Genomic DNA, 17,449 nt, shown 5'->3' on the forward strand with positions numbered 1-17,449 from the left:
ACACATTAAAAAAAATAAAGAACCCAATACCCTTAAAGAACCCAATTGAACGTGGGTTATTATTGTTTCAAACAAAATGCTTGCTTGGATCCAAATGAAGTATTTTTTACGTTTTTTGTTGCCTTGAAACCTAATTTTTTATTATATCAGAATCGTGTTTTCAATCCCTGAAAATGTAGACAATTGAGCAGCCACTGTTTGTCACGTTCAGTTATTAGGTTGGCATACTTTTAATATTCGCCAGATCCATAGTGGTTGATCTTTCTGCTGTTGATTCTTATGATGGTCATGGTAATTTTGACGATTTGTGTTGCTGAAAGCGAGTGCAATTGCGAGTGCAGCGCTGATGATGACGATGTTTGGTTCAACAAGAGATGGTTCTCTTGAATCTTCTGAACCATTAGTTGTGCTTGAAAATTGCATGATTTTGCTCCTGGAAGTAAGGTGCAGACATGTTTTGGGGGAATAGTGATTTTGCTTCTTCTTATTATTATCTTTATTTAATGTCTGATAATTTATTAACTAGAGAAAGTTCTGAATAGGATAGGTTGATAGTTCCACTAGAGTACGGCACTGTGAAAATTTAATAGTAGTTGAAATTGAGCGAAAGGAGTTTAATGCGACAATACTAGTCAAACGGTCACTCCTTTACCTAATCCATACATTAATGAATGAGGGGACTTGACGCTTTTTTTCGAATACCCAGGATTTTAATTGATTACTAGATTGATTATTTAACTATTTCTTTCTTTAAACAAACCAAAAGAATAATTTGATTAATTTAACCTTTATTTTTGTATCCTGATGAATGTGGACGATAAGAAAATCAGGTAGGCGCATTTAATGGAAAATTAGAACCCGACAGAGGACACAGTGTCAGTACACCGCATAAAAAAATTGCTTTTTCCGTTTGAGGAGGACATTAGGTCGCATAATGCCGAGATTAATGTCAATGGCACCTGAAAGCAATTGGCCACGAATAAAAAAAAATACTTTCAGCGAACGTATTGTAGCAAAAAAGTGAAGTAGGGGAAAGGGCTCTAATGTTGGCCTATGGATCTAAGATTGGGCCCATCGCTAAACATCTTCTATTTATCAATTTTATCTAGATGCACGTATTATTGCGACGATACTAATCAATATTTTTGGTCACCATTGAAAATTTAATCGATTGCTGAATTTATGTATGGGCCCAAATTAGGAGCATTTAGGCCGACATTCTCCGTTTAAAAACGGAGAATAGAAGAAATTTCAACATAGACACGGCAGCAAAAGTTGGGTTTTACATTATGAAGTTAACAAATCTGTTCAGTAATTTTTACAAAAAAAAAAAAAAATAGTACTTAACTGCAGTAGTTCATTTGTCGCAATTTGCGGACAGTATTGCGGATTTTCAGCCATTTACAGTTTAGATCAGTGATTTTTAATTACAGTTTACGGTAAATTTCTGTAAATCACGGAAATTCAGCATTTCTGATTGCGGAAAATTGGTAAAACAATATATTTTACAAAGATTTCGGTATGAATTATATTTTACAGAACGAATGCAGCGAAAAAAAAAATCTTGCCTAGAAGTTTGGTGTGTACGGTTGAACTTAATCACATTAATCAAGTTCTAAAAAAAAATGCACGCAAATGCTAACTTCACTTTTTGCCATCACAGTAAAAGCGATAGTAATGAACGGGTGTCCAAAAAACAAACCCGGCAGAACTGTCAAAATTCACGAGTAAAGAAAGGGGACGAGGTGATTTAGGTTAGATTTCACACAATGCATGCTAATTTGAAAGTACAAAAAAAAATCACTTGGTTTTGATGAAAAGTTGCTTAACTAATTAGCGGGTATTCTTTTTTTTACCAATTTAATTAGTATCTGGTACCCGTTAATGAGTAACTGTTACCCATTAAATATCAATAATGGGGAACAGTTACTCAATAAATTGGTAAACAAATTACACATTAATGAGTTATGTCACTTTTCTTCAAAGTAGGTGAAATTTTTCTCAATAATGGGTACTTACAAGTTAGCGAGTGGTCTATACGAGCCTGCACTCATAAAATAAATCACATAACTGTATCCTTTTTAAATTTCACATATTTTTCATGTTATCAGATAATTTTAAATTGCATCACAAAATCGCATGAAACTTACTGACATAAAATTTATTATGTTTTGTGATTTTCAGATCAATATCATTGATTTTGTTATTGGAAAATGTTATGTGCGTTCTCAATAGAAACTATATGAAAACTTGTTTCAGAGTGCGGAATGAGCAAATATACCGGAATAGAAGGATAAACAGGGATGTTGTGGATATCTTGCAAAAAAAGGCAGGGATGCATACATATGCAAAAAGGAGGTTTAGAATAGATACAAGATTTTCTGGAATTTTTTTCGTTGATGTGGATGAGAATGTGAATTTGAGGATAAAACAGATGTGCTATAAGGATGTGTCGTTCTCCCTGGCCATATGTTGAAATAAATGAACAAAAAGCACCGACGAACCGACGGCCACTGGAGCATTTCGTTTGTCCGCAATTCGATTTGTTAAATGAGCGATTCGATCTATCAAACGGGCGACCAGATCTGCCAAACAAGATTAGATGAAAAACAAGTCAATATAAACTTTACGTGTGTTTGTCTCCTTGCTCATGTTATGACGCGATCGGATGACTAGATGGCGGTAGTGTTTAACTTATTTTAAAAATGACTTCTTAGACAAGAATTGGAATATAGCTTCTATGAGCTGTCACGTCGGTTCATCGGTGCTAAAAGTCACTTCAGTAGACTGTACCAGACTATTGTATGAAAATTAAATATTTTATCTTGTAACATGAACAAACGGGTAGCTTTGTAAACATCAATGGTTAGTTTTAACTTTAGTGTGAGAAATTATATCAATTAATGGAGACATTCATATAACAGTGCACATAAAATTTGACACATGCATTGGAAAGGAACCATAACAATCAGACAAACTTAAATTGATAAATAACAGTCATCTGATCGTTGTCAATTTTCTGAGTGAAATTTTATTTATTTTGCGCAAATATGGACAAAAAGTTACCAAATATCGTTTGTGGAGAAGCTTCCGAAACAGACGATGATGGAGAAGACATGTGTGGTAAGGTGAGAGCTAAAAGTACAAATGTAATTACTAACTACAGTCAGGATTTATCCTATTCTAAGCTTTCATTTATCACAATTATAATACGTTATAGGGTTTTTATTCCCATTTCACTCTTAAAGCTAATCACCGATTTCTCGTGAATAAAAGAACAATCTAGCATACCAAATAATAGAAGAATTATGCCTCTACCTGTTTAACTGTGTTTAACAGTGGGCTCAACATGTCATTGATAGATCAACATAGTTGTTTAAAAAAAACATTAGATACACTGGAGAAAGTGGGATTTGGGGGTAAGTGGGAACATAGGCTTGTGTGATAGTAATCTAATACATTTTATCTGATTTCCACTAGAATGTGAAAATTTGTGTTGAATACTATCCTAATGCTAAACAACTTGGAAGAAATTCGAGCTATAGCCCTCAATAGTATTGAGTTATATTGTATAAAGTTATCATTTCTAATATAATAAAAAAATCAATCTTTTATATTTCTTTTATATGTAGAAATAAGACAACAAGGCAATATTTGTAAAAATAATCCTATGATAATCAGGATAAATCATTTCACCTATTTTCGATGGAAAAGGTTAGGTTATAAAAACATGTTTCACCTACCCCATGTAATTCGCAACCTTGGGGTAAGTGAGATCACGATAGAAGCTTTGAAAAAGTATTTGAACTAAATATATATTATATGCGTTATAAAATGGACGCATTTAGATTATTTTACAGTACTTTGTATGGTATGAGCACATTCAAAACTGAAATTTAGTTAATTTTCGTGTTTGGGTGGATAACTAATGCCGAAGTAGCGCTCATTTCTATCATATCGAGCAGAAGTATCAAATATATCAATATTTTGACGTTATCGAAACAATCAAAACAATCATAGGTGTCCGATGGTTTTGCTCAAAAGTTACAAAGCAAAATAGAACGCATAATATGAATATTTTCATAAATTCTTCTAGAAAACAAAAGCAGCGCTCTAAGTGAATCCATTTACGTACACCAATATTATTAAGGATATTGACCATGTTACGAAACGACAAGAGCCAGTTTGCCTGACAGATCTTTATAATATTGATGTTGCTTCTTACAATTGTAATGTAAATGCCAAAGTTCATACATGAGTTGAATCAGAAACGTCTCGTATCACTCAAGTAACCATTAAGCTCACTAATGCAAAAAGTGCAATATAAGGCTGATATAAAAAAAAAAAAACTTTAAGACACCTTATATTACAGAAAAAGCTTTTACCGGGCTATTAAAGGGATTGATGGTTGCTTGGGCAGTTACGAGTATACGTTTTCCTATTATGATGTGTTCTAATCATGACCTAGCCCCGTAACGTGGTACGTTATGGGATATAAGATCGATTCCTAGTCCTGGGAAAAAGTAGTTTTACTTCAAACTAGTGGAAAATGATTTGTCAGTAATCAAAGGAACACATCTTAGTCCTTGTTACTTTTTATGTCTTGATAATAGTGATAAGTCCTCGGGTTTCCTGGACCGAGGATGATCTTAAAACAATGAAAAAGTGAGTTAGTGTTCATCTATGTGAATTCTAATCTTCTATTTGTTGTTCGCTATTTTGAAGTGGTTATGACTAGGGTTCTAGGGTCATTATCGGTTTCATTGCTTAATTTTGTTGCTATGGAATCCAATTTTGACTGACAAAGGGTGCTCTCACTCTTTGAAGGGTATAAATAGCGGGGTCTTTCATTAGAATAACCAATTAACTAGAACAAAGATGAAGAGCCAAAGACTATCCAATTGAAATATTTAAACCAAATGTTGAAAAAAAAAACAGCAAATAAACGTAAATTTTACAACTACATTAGAGTCGATTCCTTGCGATGAAGGCAAGATCAAAACCAAATACTCCATCATTTCTCAAAAGTGATGGAGTAATACGACATGCACTAAACGAAGGACGCAGGAACTACTGTAATAGATCAAATTATTGGTCACAGTGGTTTTATGTCCCGAACAGAGGAAAAAAAAGGTCTATGGAATTCTCATAGTTTATAATTAGAACACAGCATAATAGGAAACTTATAGGCAAACTGGTGGATACCGAGAGTAAGATACACTGGGGAAGTAGATTCTAAAAAATCATAAGTTTTTTTAAAGCCTACTACACCTAAATTGTGATAATTAAATCATGTCCCTAAACAGAAGGCAGATAAAATAAAAACGCAGAATGGCTTACATTGTGATAAATGGTAGTTTTTCCCACTTTCCCTAGGATATAGGGTAAGTGGGATCACAGGGTTTGATTACTTGACATGGCTTGGATTTACAATTTGATGTCATCTTTTTTTTTAGCCAAAGGCAAGTTCATCTCTATTTTTTTATGTCACTGAAATCAAGTTAAACATTAACATAAACATAACATAAACATTAAAAAGGAAAGTGGGAAATCTCTGTTAAAATTAGAGGAGATAAAAAATAATCCACCCATCATGGACAAAACCATAATACTCTTACATTGGAATTCTGTGACGAAAAACTGCATAACAAGAACAACATGTGAAAGGGGCATACAAGCTTATTGTAAACAAACCTTCTTATGCCATTTTCTCGTCACTTATATGACACAAACGCAAACCATCAACATCACCGGGTAGCGGAAGCATTCCCCTTCCTGATGATGTTGTTGGTTTACATGGGCGACTCTCGTTTGGCGACAAAATGGCCTACAAAGTTTGTTTACAAAAAGCTTTTATGCCCTTTTCACATGTGGCTCTTGATAGTAGTTCTTAGAAAAACGACTTCACGTCAAAGTATTGAGCTTGAGCTTGCTTGAGCTTGATTGACCGCCCACGGTTGCTACTCTGTTACTGCCAGATCAGCTGTAATTACACAGAGAACCAATAGACGATGCTTGGGACTAGCAATCATCCTCAATGTGTAAAAACTAGTGATCTTAAATTAGGCAATACCAGTGCCGGCCGCGCCCGAATACAGGTCAAGAAAGGAATGGGAAGGATTGTGTTGACATGACACTCGCTTTGATGGAAGCCGAGAACACCTCTGCACTTCCACGAGGAATCACTGGGATGTTGGATAAGAGGGTTGGGTTTGCAGCAGGGTTCGTTTTGGTAAACGATAAGCTGAATTGATGTCCTAACGATCATATAACGCGAAGGAGCTTGGGACTAAACCCACGGTCTTCTGCTCAATAAGCAAAAACGTTTGCCACTTGGTAGACGAGCACCTTTTTAATCACCGAGTTGCTGTTATTACCATGTAGTCATATTAACAAATAAAACGATTGACGAATCTTGAATGTGGATGGGCCTAAGATTAGACTCATGATGTTCTGCTCAGTGAGCAAAAACGGTTGCTCTAAGGCCACCGAGCCCCTCATATCACATAATACCGTTGCTCAAATTTGTGAATCCATTCAAACCCGGAACCAACGACAACAACGAGTTTCGCAAAATACACGATACACAAGCGATTTTACCATAAATCTTTTTGATATGTAAGGGCCTGGGACCGCGTTTTTCTGCTCAGTAAGCAGGCCACTGTAACCGACGATCTTTCAAATCCGAAAACTAAAAACTATGAAAAAGTACTTAGGCCTTCATTAGATTCTACTTTCACGCGACGTTCAATGACAGGGTCCTATCCAGGATTACATCTGAAAAATCCTAATCTGGCCAACGCCCACCCTAAACCTAAACCTGTTCTAATCCACCTGAAATGACTAACGAATGGAAGACTTTGACTACCCAGCCATGCAATAGTCTATTTCCGTGCCTTATGGCAACTTGATGATTCTATTGCGCTCATCTTTTGGCACCACCCAGGGGAGACTTGGTCCTGTACCCAATGCTTAACTTATCTCCATTCCACTCAGCTACTCGCAATTTCTTGTGATATAGTGGGCGGAATATTATTATATGAGACAATTCAATGCAGACGTCTTTCCAAATTTGGCAGATCGACAGGTAATCGGTGAGTTACCACGATAGTTGCTATTCAACAACTCGACAACGTCCCATCGTCAACGCCTGCTATGAGAATTTCCCATTGCAGACGCCAACGAAATGACGTCATCGAGCTATCGATCAACTACCCTGGTTATCGCCTGGTACCTTATAACACGATGCTAGGAGGCGAACCGGAAGAATCGATGAGCTACCTCTCCCCCTCTTAGAAAAACGAATTCACGTCAAAGTATTGAGTAAAAAGTATTTTCGCTTATTTAGATTTAGCACATAATCATAAATTCCTATACAAAAGTAGGAGAGAGTATACATTTAGGCGTTTTATTACATTGATTTCAAGTTAACCCGTCAATAGGGTTAAGAGCTATTTTCGTCAGACTATGCTCAACCCGCACTTAATAGCGGCACCCGTGGTATTGGTAAGCGTGATTGCATATCACCTCAAAGGGCGTGGATTCAATCCCCGTCGGGATGTGATGGTGATGTCACTATGGCTCACCCTGTTTCACATTCGTGGATTTCACAGAATTTATTTAACCTGCTGGTAAAGATGGTGTGATGCCTCCTTCTGTCTACTGGTATGGCATGTACGGTGCATAAAAGTATCGGAGACCTGGCCCTTTACCCCCTTCTATACTACACAATCACAATTATTACTTCATACGATTTTTTTTTACATAAATATACACAACATAAATAGACCAACACTTACTGAAGATAATAACATATGAATTTAAATGAAATAAATGTCAACAATCTGGAATCTGAACACAACTTTGCAGAACATTGCAAGGCTCTAGCTCGTATCTTACAAAAAAAATCTCAACTTACTTTTATGGGGGTTAATCGCCACACTGCTTATCACAAGTAGGAGTTTTTCATACCAAGAAATATTGCTGATGACAATCAACTCCTACAATCTACCATTTCAGCGCAAATAATAATCCTCGTGCTTTGATACCCCTGGCACCACTGTGTGTAGTGGTTAGTTCTTATTTCATCCGTACATGTCACGAACTACCCAGAGTAGTTGAGGTAAAAATAAAAATAAAAAAAAGAATGAATTCACTTCTTTGAAAAATTAAAAATATACATTGAATGTGGTCTAAATTAGGGAAATCAGGTGTCCCAAAGCGCGATATAATTTTCAGCTACTCTTCTTATTTTAAATTCTTGTCACTTTCCCGTCTTTGAACGCCTCCGTAGGAATCGTCTTTGTTATCTACTCATAGGTATCACGGCTATGATCAGTTGTGCTGGTTTTCGAAAAAGATACCAGTTATCGCACAGGCTAAAGTCTAAATAGAGTTTTTTTTTAATAAAGTCACTTAAACACTCTTTTATGACCTGTCCGGGGATGAGATTTGAACTTGAGCACGACTTTTGCGTAAGAGGCGTGGCCGTCTCCTAATGAATAAAGTGATTGAAAACAGCAGTCAGATGACACTACTGTTGATTAGCATTACCAAAAGGGTGGACGAAAAGAGGGTGCGCGAGTTGATGAGCAGTGATCCAGGAAAAGTCCCGGAATGTCTTTGAAATCTCGTTGAATATTTTTTTAACAGGAGTTTTCCCTAAAGAGATAAAAAAATCCTAAATTTAATATTTTTACTTTCGTCGAACCTTAATGGAGTCCCTTAGCATTTGAGTGGGTTGAGTTATTTGTTGCCCAAGCGTTGGTATTGTCAAATGACCACTTTTCATCATATGATTTACATGAGACAACCTCTTCCACTTGCCGCTAGGTTTAACACCCAAAAAATGCCTTACAAATTACCTTTTGACATCAAGAAGATTGGACGAACTGTTTTCATGCAACGAGTGAATATATTCAATGAAGGAAACACAGCATGAATTGCCGTTTTTACTTTCTGCTTCCAGTTCTCCATCATTGGTAAGATTTGATGATGTCGCTAACAGCATGTCATAAGCTGCATTACTTGTCTGAGATATCTTTTGAACGATGGATTAATATTGATAGATGTAATTTAGAAACACTATTGAAACCTCGATTGAAACCAGTCGATGAATTTATAGCATATTTAAACGAGAAGTTGAAAAACCTATTAACTCATGATTAGATACAAACTAATAAATCTTAGTTTTTGAAATATAAATAGGTTTCATTAAAGAAGGAATACTCGTTATTATTTGTGATTTTTGAGAGAATTATTCATTTGTATAGTCAAACGAGAATACACAAGACGGTATTGCAATCTTGCGTAAAGTAATTTATAAAAAACTGTCGTTTCCAGCTATCTTATTCAATGGGACATCGTTTTTTAAATTCATTCATTGAATTTATACAAATCAATATTGAAAGGTACCATTAAACAAGTTTTTTTGACAAAATATTTAGAGGCATAATAAAATACAGAAGAGAAAAGTATATTTTCTCACTGCACACTGGACAATCTCAAACAATCACTACACTCTCAAAGCAAAACAGACTATTTTGCTACGCCTATTTTGATTTGTTTTAAATTGCACAAATTTTCATGACAAGAGAACAAGCTTGGCTAGACAAAAGAGACTGAATCGGATAAAGAGGCGACATCTTATCCATTTGAAAGGTCTTCTACTCGATTGGAATAACTTTTCCTATGACTTTGACAGATAATCGATTGTTCCAATTTTGACATGTGGGGATTTTATTTAATTACCGTACAGGTTTGCGCCGAAGGGTCTTCGATTTTTATGAAGCTTCGCCCATAGGTAGAGTTCATGGATATATAAACAAAAGTAAATTTCAAAATAAAACAGGGCTGCCAATTTTACCTTAGCTAAAATTTTCCGATTTTCTTGGACACAACTAACTTTAAAAAATCTTAATTTTGGAACCAAGCATTGCACAGTCAAAGTCAATTAGCAAAAATTACTCGAAACTGTCTACAATTGATAAAACATACAATTGGAAACAAATTTCTCATGAAAGTTTTCACCATTTAAGAAAATCCAAAAGAAAAGAAAAGCTGTGGAAATTATCGTATCATGGGTGCGATATTTTTCTATGATTTTTTTTTCTGATTTTTTGACAACTGTTGCATCAAGCTTGGTTTTAGTTGAACGTCAGAAAAGGAAAATTAGACCGCGTAAAAAAAGGGTTGGGTTTTCATCACTACATCCAACCGGGAAATGTAAGATTCTATAACAGATTTGCATTAAAAGTATGCAGATTTTGAAATATTTCGCTATATGAACAGATTCTGTAATGTAATCGCCTGAAGGTATTTTGAATAGCTTCGTAATGTTTATGTTAGTTTAATTTTCTAACAAAGTTTGTTTGCACAAATGCATTGCATCTAGATAATCATCTGGTGCATATTCATTCTGGAAAACTTGCTTGTACGCTGCAGTCCATTGCAAGAAATGCCATTACATTTTTTGTATGAAACATATGCAGAGGATGTAATAAATCCAACTTTACATTGGATGTAAGATAATGTTTTTAGCGTGTACCAACTATGCACAAAATAGAACAACAATTTGATGATGCTCGTTTAGAGTCATCTCATTCACATTCACTAGAAATGTATCTTGATTTATTGATAGATCTACATAGATAATATTTCCCGGGAAGGGTATCCTGGTCCGTGAAAATGTATATTTACCACGCTGTTTAAAAATAAATTTTGATAAAATTAGCGGGAATTGTTTCACTGGGCGTAAGTGATAGGAAACACTTATAAAATAGCAGTAGAGTTTAAAACTAGAGAACACCCCCTCCCCCTATCTCAGACAGAAATTCTGGCAGCGCCACTGCACGTTGACCGAGAGACACCCCATGCTTAACCGCATTAAAACAGCTATAGCAGCACACTTGTGACAAAACGGTTGTAGCAAACCCTTATGCCACTTATGGCGGTCACAATCAAGTTGCTTCAATTTTCGTGGCGAAGATATGCTACTTGGAAGGTCTTGGCACTCTTTTTATCTCCGTTCTCTTATATTTAACAGATAATACCCATAAATGGTGGCCCGGATGATCCACCACCAATTAGCATCAACACAACTGTCTCTTCTCAGTGTCAGCAGCTGTTGGCATATGGCGAAGAAGCTACCGATCAGTCTACTGTATCTGAGGAACATCTTGAACGATGGCGACTGCGTCGAATAATCAGTAAGTGTTCAATTTGTGTCTACTTTGATTGCACTCAGTGAATCGCATTTCAAACATTATTATCTCATTCATCTTGGAGAAATTTTTCGGCAAACGATCCTAATGCTGCTGTTCCTTGACTTTTTGGCAGCAACAGCAAAAAGCAGTATAAAAGAAAAATAAAAAAAACATGAAATTGTAATTGCAGATGAGCGATGCGTTTCTCTTTTGAACGAGTTCATCCACACGGCGGCTGTTTCCGTCTCGAAGCAATTGGATGAAACCGATAATTTATTGATGAAATCTCAGGTGAGAAATGTAGTTACATCAAATGTTGCGCTTCAATGTAAATAGTGTTTTGAGTGTGTGAATGTTACAAAAATATTATTTATATATGAGTTTAAATTAATCGATAAATGAAAACAGCATCTTGTATTGTATTAGAAACTAAACAAATGATTATTTTTAGGTGGTATTGCAAAACACGACATGTGCTGTGAAAAAAATCAATGAGACAACAGAGCTAATGGCGTCTAAACTTCAAGGTGCACTTTCTTTTAACTTTATCCCACAAATCAACGTTAAGCTGCATGTGTAGTTTTGCTCTCTGATAAATAAATTTTAAATATTCATATTGTAAGATGTAATGATGTGAATATAATTAAAACTGATGACATCCCTTAGCGGCAAACGGCCATCTACATACAATTTGTTCAAAAGTTATCCGAAAGCAGTTCCATCTACTAGCGTGCACCGCAGGCCTGGCCAACAACTGTCATAATGATCCCATTCTTTATTTTGTTCATTTGAGAGCTGTTTTCGGCTTCGAAAAGCATATTAAAATACTTCCTTTGATTAGAGGGAGGGATTACACTTTCTAAGTATGTGAACTCATTTCACATACTTTTCTGGAATCAAGGCATCATCGAATTCATTAAAACTGGAGCTCCATGAACCTTTTTTTTCGATTTTTTCCCTTTACGATAAGATTGTCAAAAGTACCTTCATCTACGTTTTACGATGATTCGCTTAACGCTTCCTCAACCTAGGTCATAGTATTCAGTAGTTTGAGTATCTCGCCAGCTTGTTTAATCAAGATATTAAACGTTGTTTTGAAAAGTATTCCAACATTGTAACTCGTTGTTATTTTAATGGCTGGATTGAACAAAAACTCATAATGATCAGCGTATTCAATTATTTTAAATTTTAAGCATTTGATTCGTTCTTTAAGTGTTTTGCATACTTCGTTGGTAATTACGTATTTTGGGAGGTAAGTTGTTCGAGCATGAAATGAAGCGCTATACCTGCTTGATATAATGTGCATTGCTATGTGCACAAGAACTTAACAGCTGTATGTATAGATTCTTTTAAAACTAATTCCATTTCCACACGGGTAAAATTCACCTTTACCTATCCTTTATGGCCTTCTGATAATAATTCTGCCTCAGTCAACCATTTCTGCTTACTAGTAGAAAACCGTGGGTTCAAACCCAGGCCCCTTTATATTAAAGAGATTAATAGTCACATTGCTATGACAAACCCTACGAGCAGGGTTTTGTGAAAAATTATCGTCGTTTTCGTCGGAGCCGAGTTTGAATGTCTACAACAACTATGAGGGGCTCGGTGGCCTTAGAGTGACCGTTTTGTACTTACATCATGCCCCTCCACATTCAAGATTCGTTAGCCGTCTTTTTTTCTTCTCAGCGTAAAAACCGGTGGGTCGCGGGTTGCCCGTAGTTGGGTCAAAGGACTTCAGATTTTCAATTTTTTTTTTTAATTGTTCTGAATTTATGGCAAAATATATTTTTTTCTTATAGTGAATCAAATTGAATCATTCATGATGGGTTTTGGTGTTGGTTGAGCAGTTTCTGATAAATTTCCTTAAATACTAAATGTTCCAAAATAATAATTCAAGAATATCAATGCTCTATAAGTGATTTGCAGACTGTTTTGCAGTTTTAAAAACATTTTTATTTGGTGTTTTCAGGCAATTTAATCATTTAATTGAAGAGCTATTATTGCGCTTTCAATAGCCAGACTTGCAATTTTTTGATCTTTGTGGTAATTTTAAGTTAATTTTGCCGTTACCAGATGGCGTTGACAAATCCATTTTGAAGGCTTATGCCCGAGAATCGTAAACGGCCGATTTAAATGCAGTGATTCGAAATGTCAAAACCTTAGGATTTTTTGATCTAGATAAAAATAATTTGTCCAGAATAGATCAGACACGAACCAATTCATAACTTTTGCATGTGGATTCATGGCTAAGCTATATATTTCCCGCGAACACGGAGCCAGATGTCAGTAGTGTCAGTAGAAATTTTATTGTTTTTGCTATGAACATCCATGTCGGTTTGTCGGTGCTTTTAGGCGATTTACCGTGTTTAAGACCATTCTTTACAACATCTGGCTAACCTATAAATTATAAAATTAATTCCGGCGATCACATTACATAAATCCTGATGAATGTGGGTGAAATACCTGTACAAAGTGTACATTTAACTCCACTACCTTATTTGCTCATCCTTGACAGATAGGATAGAGCGCTACTTCATCGTAATCGCCCATTCCCGTTCTATCGATCAGAAAAGATCAATAATATCAATGATTTTACCGTGCACAAATCAATAATAGGTTTGTTGTGATGCTACATTGCTAAAATATAAATCCCATTAGAGCGCATTGTATGAATATTTACGCTCTTTGTTCTCATAACAAAAGTAGCGCTCCTTACGAATCCCCTTTTTCTACGTTTATCCGTAGGACGAAGGAAATCTAATGGCGTTTCAATGCGTTAGGACGGAATTGAAACTCGAAACAAGATTTTAATCAATATCCCAACAATTTGTGACTCTTTATCAAATCCAACGGTACGTATGGAAAGGTGAATAAATTTAGAAGTCATCTTTGACAGAAATATTCAATTTTTTGTTCAATCCCGTTCTAAAAAGAGAGGTAAAGCCCGGGTTGTGCTTAGTAGGACGGAAATGAGATCAAAAACCCCACGCGTATTTCGTCTACAATGTGCAGACTTCTCCAGTGTCTTACATTACATAATCTGTTCATGTTGTGAAATGCATGCTTTTTATGCAATTTCTGTAATAGAATATTATATCTTACATTTCCCAATTGGGTGGTCAACCAATGCATACATTCGTAGAACGTGTGATAAAGACAAGGAAACTCTAAGCTTAGCGAATTCGAGAGCATTTTCAACTCGAATTTTTTTCTAGGATTTACCGGGAATCAACGCTAACGCCAACTATCAACGTCAACAAGACCAAATCGTTGGGTCTCAACACGGGCAGCCCTTCCAACTTTACGGTAGCGAGGCAAGCAGTGAAGAAACTCTAAAGTTTTAGCGACATAGGTACACGAATTAAGAATTCTAGGGCTGGTTTGGAAAGTTTACGAAATGTATGGAGATCTAACCAGATAATTCAACGCTTCAAAATACAAATTTTCAATTCAAACGTGAAATCTCTGTTGTTTTTTTTTAATCTTTATTTTAGAGATTTTTAGCCTAAGGCTAGTTCATCTCTGAAATCTGTGTTGTTATACATCAATGAGACGTGGTGTGTATCAGCGGAGAACACTAAAAAATTGCAGGCCTTCATCAACCGATGCCTGCGGTATATAATTCGTGTCTGACCAACTGGATCACGAATGCTGAGCTCCATCATCGATGTCATCAGATACCGATATCAACAGAAATTCGAGAACGTACGTAGAGGTGGGTCGGCCACATCGCAGCAGAGGCAGACCAAGGAGCTCATGGCGACGGGGCCTTTACAGGCACTCCGGCGACCACCTAAGGGTATGTCATAGGCTCCCGGATGAATGTTCGGTCTTCTCCGCCGAGGCTGCCGCAGCCTTCATCGCAGTCACTACCCCAGATGCCCGACCAATCACGCTATTCACTGACTCTGCCAGCGTAGTCGCAGCACTTGAATCCGCAACCAGTAGGCACCCCTGGATACACGCGCCACCTTTACTGTATTCATTTAGTTGACTGCCCAATGCGGTGTCAAGGGAAATGAAGATGCCGATCACCTCGCCAGGTCAGGCCGTCGTATGGTCAAATACACCCCGAAAGTCCCCGGGCAGGATTTGAAGAAGTGGGCCACCAAGACCATAGACCAATACTGGAGTCAGGACTTGCTCGCCGGAAGCACGCTGTTCATACGTAAAGTTAAAGCGGATATCAGCAGGTGGGAGGATCTCCCCTCCACCTAGAGCAGGTCGTTTGTATCGCGACTCCGGTCCGGCCACACTAACGTCCCCCACAATTATAAGGGGGACGGACCCTTCCGGAGGATCTGCGACCACTGCCGCATCCCATAGACCGTCGAGCACTTCGTCTGCACATGCCCCAAATACACAGGAACCAGGAGAAGCTACCATATCTCCGGAAGCAACCTGGATGTCCTCTCCGATGACCCCGCTACGCTGTTAATTTTTTTTTAAGGAAACCGGCATGATATGAATTACTCGACTTTGAAACCCCCAATGACTAGCTTCAACTATTGGCATATGTACCACGATACGTTCCAACCCCCAACCCTGGTGTCAACTTACCGCAATCCAAATGGAAATCCAAACGAATTAACTCAGATGTACCACGCTAGTTCCTAATTTTAATATGTTCTTTATTTGTGTACTAATATGATTTCATGTTAACGGTGTCATTATACAAACTCTGTAGCTTTCGGGGCTCTCTACTGGAGTTCCCAAGGCGAACCAGCCTTATAAATAAAGGGAAAAAATAAACGAAGCCAACATGAATCTGACCTGGGCCCTGGTCAAGGCAAAAGCTAGCAGTCGCCCAGGATATAAATCTTTCACGTTGGCCCTACTGCGTTATCTGACTTATAACGAATGTACGTTGTATACGAGTATCCCCGATTTTTGAAATACAAAGTAATATGTTTTAGTAGGAAAAGTATAGGAACAAATCTAAAGATTGATGAACTAAACATGAATCAGATCACAAATTTATCTAATATAACAAATAACTTTTTAGATGATTTATTACCCATGTTTCTTCCTGTTTTCGTTTTTGTGATACTTTGATGTTGAAATACTAGCCTTCGAATCTATACACGCAAGCACTTAAGCAGTACAGTAATAAACTCAATATTGGTCTATTTGATCATTTTTTCTTCAGTATTCCTTTATTTTTGTGTTTTTTTGCATTTCCATTAAAAAAAATACATTTTGCTTGATTTGTATTCCGTTGATCTTGCTTTCCGTACAATCCTACCGACGCCAAGGAGGTAGCTCCCACACCTGGACCCTATCTATCGACCCAACTCATGGACCGGGGACCAACGCTTACCACTACACCACCGGCGCCGCTATGGCAACACGTGTTTTTCTATAAAATTAATCGGTCGCTTTATTCAATCTGTGATCGCGGACACAACATATAAACGTTAAAGGTCAGGTAACATAGTAGTATATAACCTATAACATATGTACGTTGTGTCCGTGGGCCTCGGATACGACATATACTACATCTAAATTAACATAGCATTTTCAATGAAAATTAGCCGAGTATTCACGCGGAAACAACGTATATTCGTTAAAAGTCAGAAAAGACAATAGACATTTGTAAGTTTTTTTGTTAAGAGATTTATAGCTTGAGACTAGTTCATCTCTATACTTTAAATGGGGATTACAGGTGCTTGTTATTAAATACCTATGGAAACGCATAACTCAAAGACTTTCTATAAAATTTAAAAGTACAGTGCCTTCCCAATTTTGGCAACACGATGATATTGTGTTGCCAAAAACTGGTAGGCACTGTATTTTCTTTAACATCAAAATGTTAACATCAAAAATTATCAAGAATAGCAACGAGGACGTATTGGATCCGTCACTCTAATCAGTTCCACATACATTAAAACATATGCAAAAATGACTATCATCTTGTGCAAATATCTACTAATATAAGAGAGTCAGCAGGAAGTTTCACTAGAAAGTCGTAAATTGTTGGCTCTCTCTAAGTCTGCAGCGATTGATATGGTGGTGGAGGAAACGTTCAAACCACTTCATTGTACACGAAACATGTGCGGAACCGAAGCCCCTAGTCCGACTAAGCTGTCGATGTAAACGAGCTGCACACCTTCTGCTTTAATTCTGCACACTCTCCGATCAGCCATTGACTTTAAACAACGACGTGAGGAAATTTCTTGCTCAACTCGGACATCGACCATCAATTGCCATAGAAGAAAAAGAAGTGAGAGCAATGTGGCTTACAA

At 36.9% G+C, this 17,449-nt stretch overlaps 1 protein-coding gene across 2 annotated transcripts; it reads left to right on the plus strand.

Moving 5' to 3' along the window:
* The first annotated feature begins 3,024 nt into the window (after nt 1-3,024).
* Nucleotides 3,025-11,815, plus strand: LOC135717332 (uncharacterized). 2 transcript variants are annotated; one of them, XM_065239333.1, is made up of 4 exons: nt 3,025-3,128; nt 11,045-11,207; nt 11,395-11,495; nt 11,656-11,815. In XM_065239333.1, exons 1-4 carry the CDS (start codon nt 3,051-3,053, stop codon nt 11,782-11,784), a joined length of 471 nt encoding a protein of 156 aa, XP_065095405.1. In that variant the 5' UTR covers nt 3,025-3,050; the 3' UTR covers nt 11,785-11,815. The 2 variants fall into 2 exon arrangements, with proteins under 2 accessions (XP_065095405.1, XP_065095406.1); XM_065239334.1 differs by having other exon boundaries at nt 3,070-3,123.
* Nucleotides 11,816-17,449: the final 5,634 nt, after the last annotated feature.

Source organism: Ochlerotatus camptorhynchus, unplaced genomic scaffold (assembly GCF_037179485.1).
Source record: "Ochlerotatus camptorhynchus isolate MF236.1 unplaced genomic scaffold, CSIRO-AGI_Acam_v1.1 ptg000055l, whole genome shotgun sequence".
Taxonomy (NCBI): Eukaryota; Metazoa; Arthropoda; class Insecta; order Diptera; family Culicidae; genus Ochlerotatus; species Ochlerotatus camptorhynchus.

Coding starts and splice junctions, on each gene's coding strand:
- LOC135717332 (XM_065239333.1), top strand. CDS start 3,051: ATGGACAAAAAGTTACCAAATATCGTTTGTGGAGAAGCTTCCGAAACA. Junction 3,129..11,044: donor GAGAAGACATGTGTGGTAAG/GTGAGAGCTAAA, acceptor TATATTTAACAG/ATAATACCCATAAATGGTGG. Junction 11,496..11,655: donor ATTTATTGATGAAATCTCAG/GTGAGAAATGTA, acceptor GATTATTTTTAG/GTGGTATTGCAAAACACGAC.